General features: G+C 46.0%; 1 protein-coding gene across 2 annotated transcripts in view; it reads left to right on the top strand.

Moving 5' to 3' along the window:
- The first annotated feature begins 136 nt into the window (after nt 1–136).
- The window catches only part of WSB1 (WD repeat and SOCS box containing 1), an 18786-nt gene continuing 15775 nt past the window's right edge, over nt 137–3147 (top strand). The window contains exon 1 of one of the 2 annotated variants that reach the window (XM_007452393.1): nt 137–489. In XM_007452393.1, coding sequence (XP_007452455.1) covers nt 450–489 — 40 coding nt within the window. In that variant the 5' untranslated portion in view covers nt 137–449. The remainder of the gene's footprint in view (nt 490–3147) is intronic. The other variant, XM_007452394.1, reaches the window with a different exon arrangement.

Genomic DNA, 3147 nt, shown 5'->3' on the forward strand with positions numbered 1-3147 from the left:
CTTTCGCGTCCCCAGAACAAGGCCCGCGCGCACCCGGAGAGAAGGCGGGGCGCCGAGCCGAGGCCGTCACGTCCCGAACGTCGGGAGGCTGGCCATCGCTCTGTGACGTCACGAGGCCCCGCCCCCGCTGCCCTGCTATACCCCGCGGCACGCGCCATTTTGTCTCCAGTGTCTCGTTTGCAGTCGGTTTTGTGGAGGGGAGCGTCTTGGTCCGTAGGCGTGAGAAAGGGAACAGCATCTGTTGTCTGTGTTTGACTCCGTAGTTTGGTCCGAGGCCTTCCGGAGCTTTCCCGGGGCAGTCGGCAGAAGCCGCCGCGACCGCCCCGCCCCTCCCCTCCGTCCCCGGGACCGGGAGGGACCCAGCCCGCGTCACGCCCCTCGGCGCTCGCCTTTCCCTTCTCTGTCGTTGCGTCCGCATCGCGCCCCCGGAATCAGACGGTGCCCCATAGATGGCCAGCTTTCCCCCGAGGGTCAACGAGAAAGAGATCGGTGAGGAATGGGACGAGGGGTGAGGGTTGCTGGTGAGCGCGCGGGGGCTGCGGAGAGGCAGAGGTTCGGGAGGAAGCGTCTAATGAGTCTGAGGAAGAACAGTGAGCCGGGGCCAAGCCCTGGAGCGAAGAGAAAGGAAGCGGCCCTGCGAGTGGGTGTCGCCGAGGGTAAATGGGATCTGCATTGATGCGGCGCCTGCTGTGCGCCTGGCGGGAGGGAGGCGGTGCGCGGATATTAGAGGCAAAGAGAACCTGGGCGCCGAATGGCGAGGGTTGCAATGATTGTGTGGCCGGAGATGGACACGCTTCCCCGAGGACCGCCCCCCCACCCCACAGTTTTCTCATCGGAGGTCCGCGCAGGGCCATTCTTCTGGATTTCTTCTGGCTAAGGGGCTGGGGCGTCGAGTGGGCAGGGGAGGGCTGGGCAAGTCTCCAGAACTCTTAAAAAAGTTTCCAGTGGGGAAAAGTAAACTTGTGTGATCTGAGCTGTTATGAAAGGATGGGTCTTCGTGTATACCAACAATTATAAGGAGAAATGCAGCCGAAGAGGTGCCATCGGCCTGGAAAAAGCAGTATTTAAAAAAATGGCATGGCGTTAAGAAAGGCAGCGGCTCTGGGAAGGAGACTCGGTTATCTCTCACACTCAGAGGAGCAGGGAGGAGCAGGGTGGTTGGGTGGAGTGACCGGAGAAAAGCTGATCTACGGAAGAGCAGACTCCTGAAAAGGCTGTCTAGAAACTGGCTTAGTGGCCAGCCCTGCCAAGCAGAAGACAGGCCAACTGATGTTGAAGGTCCTGCGTCAGGACCTACCCACTGACTCAGTAGAAAGCACCTCACATTATTTAAATCCTCTCTCAAGGTAATATAACTGGAACAACTTTGGGGCGAGTTGCGGGTGCTGTGCATTGATTGCTATGCTTGTAAACCCTGAACTTATCAAGTGATGTTATATACCTTATTTAAATACATACAGTTTTGGGGACTTCCCTGGCGGTGCAGTGGTGAGGACTGGGCGCTTTCACTGCGGGTGCCCGGGTTGGAGCCCTGGTCGGGGAGCCTAAGGTCCCGCAAGCCGCGCGGCATCGACAAAAAATTATAGATAGGTAGATAGAGAGTTTTTATTTAAAAAAAATAAAATAGATTTAGCATCTCCTCATCCGTCCCCAGAGCCCAATACTGTGTGTTAATTAAATGAAAATTGGAGGTAGCTACTGAGCAGAGAGCCTTTGCATTTTCTGTTCTTCAACTAAACGTGTGCCTTTATTGAATCCTTGGAGGAGGTTTTCTAGAGAAAGGGAGAAGCTGAAGTATCCAAAAGGCCCGGTATCCTGTATGTGGGTGAATTTTTATACCTAGAGACAGCTATGTTAGAGTTCTGGACTTCTGTTCTCTTAGAGATAAGGTTGAATGGCAGGTTAGGAGGGGACTTTAACTCTGGTTTTAATGACTATTTTAAACATACAGAGAAAACAAAATTCATGTCCAATTTTTATTTTAACTGTGGAACATAGAACTCAAAAGTTCTTATTCTCAATTCAGTGCTGTTTTTTTTCCCTACTCACAGCAGTATTGCAGATGAGTGATCTGCCTTTCATTTATCTGTATTTTATTTCATCTTGATGAATCATTTTGAAAACTTTCCAATCCTCTCTTCTAAGGGATGGATAGAGGTTCTTAGCATACCTGCATAAGGTAGGTAGAACCATGCACTAAATAGCTTTTTTAATTAAAAAAAAATTTTTTTTTGCATATTTGTCTCAGTGTTATTTCCTGGATATATGAAGTTACTATATAACTATATAAAGTTACTATATAGTATAAAGTTGCTATATTTAAAAGAACTTTGGCCTTTTGTAAGTTTTTTTTTTTAAACACAGGTTTTTGTTTCTTTGTTTCTTTTTTTAAAATATCATTTGAATACAAAGTTAAACACTAATACCTCTGCGTTGCTTTGTATCTATCAGTAAGGACTAACATTTTTTCTTGGGTATTAATTATAGCTCTTTGGTTTCTCAAGTAAGTACTGAAAGAGGAGGCAAGATTCCATGAATGATTAAAGAAGTCTCTGTGACAGGGAGTTACTGCCTAGAGCTACTGCCCTCTTTCACAAGGTTCTGCCACAGATCCTCCCTTTCTAGTTATGAAATTGCAGGGAGGAATGTGAAGAAGGAACTGAATGTGGTTTGCTTGGTTGAGCAGTGTCTCAGATGCTGTGTTACTACTGTGCGGATATTAATAATGTGTTGTATCCAATGGCCAAGTTCCCATGGCAGGCAGCTTTTCCCTTATACAAGGTCATTAAATTATAGTATCTTAGGATACTTGCATTCAACAGTTGCAGGTAGTATATAAAGATTTAATTAAAATTTTTTCTTCATTATAAACCTCGTGCTAGTTTATAATAGTATACCAGTAAGTATTTAAATGAGTGTTTAAATTATTTGATTAAAATGCAGTGATCATTTTATATGCCTGTTAACAAGCAAAGAAACACAAGGTAATTATTAATTCAGTACTTGTTTGTATTTATTTGGCAGTATTTTTTTAGGGTGGCCCTATTTCTTGAAATATATATATATATATATATATATATATATATGTATATGCACACACACACACACACACACACACTCACACATATATATATACACACACACACC

Source organism: Lipotes vexillifer, unplaced genomic scaffold (assembly GCF_000442215.2).
Source record: "Lipotes vexillifer unplaced genomic scaffold, Lipotes_vexillifer_v1.1 scaffold216, whole genome shotgun sequence".
NCBI lineage: Eukaryota > Metazoa > Chordata > Mammalia > Artiodactyla > Lipotidae > Lipotes > Lipotes vexillifer.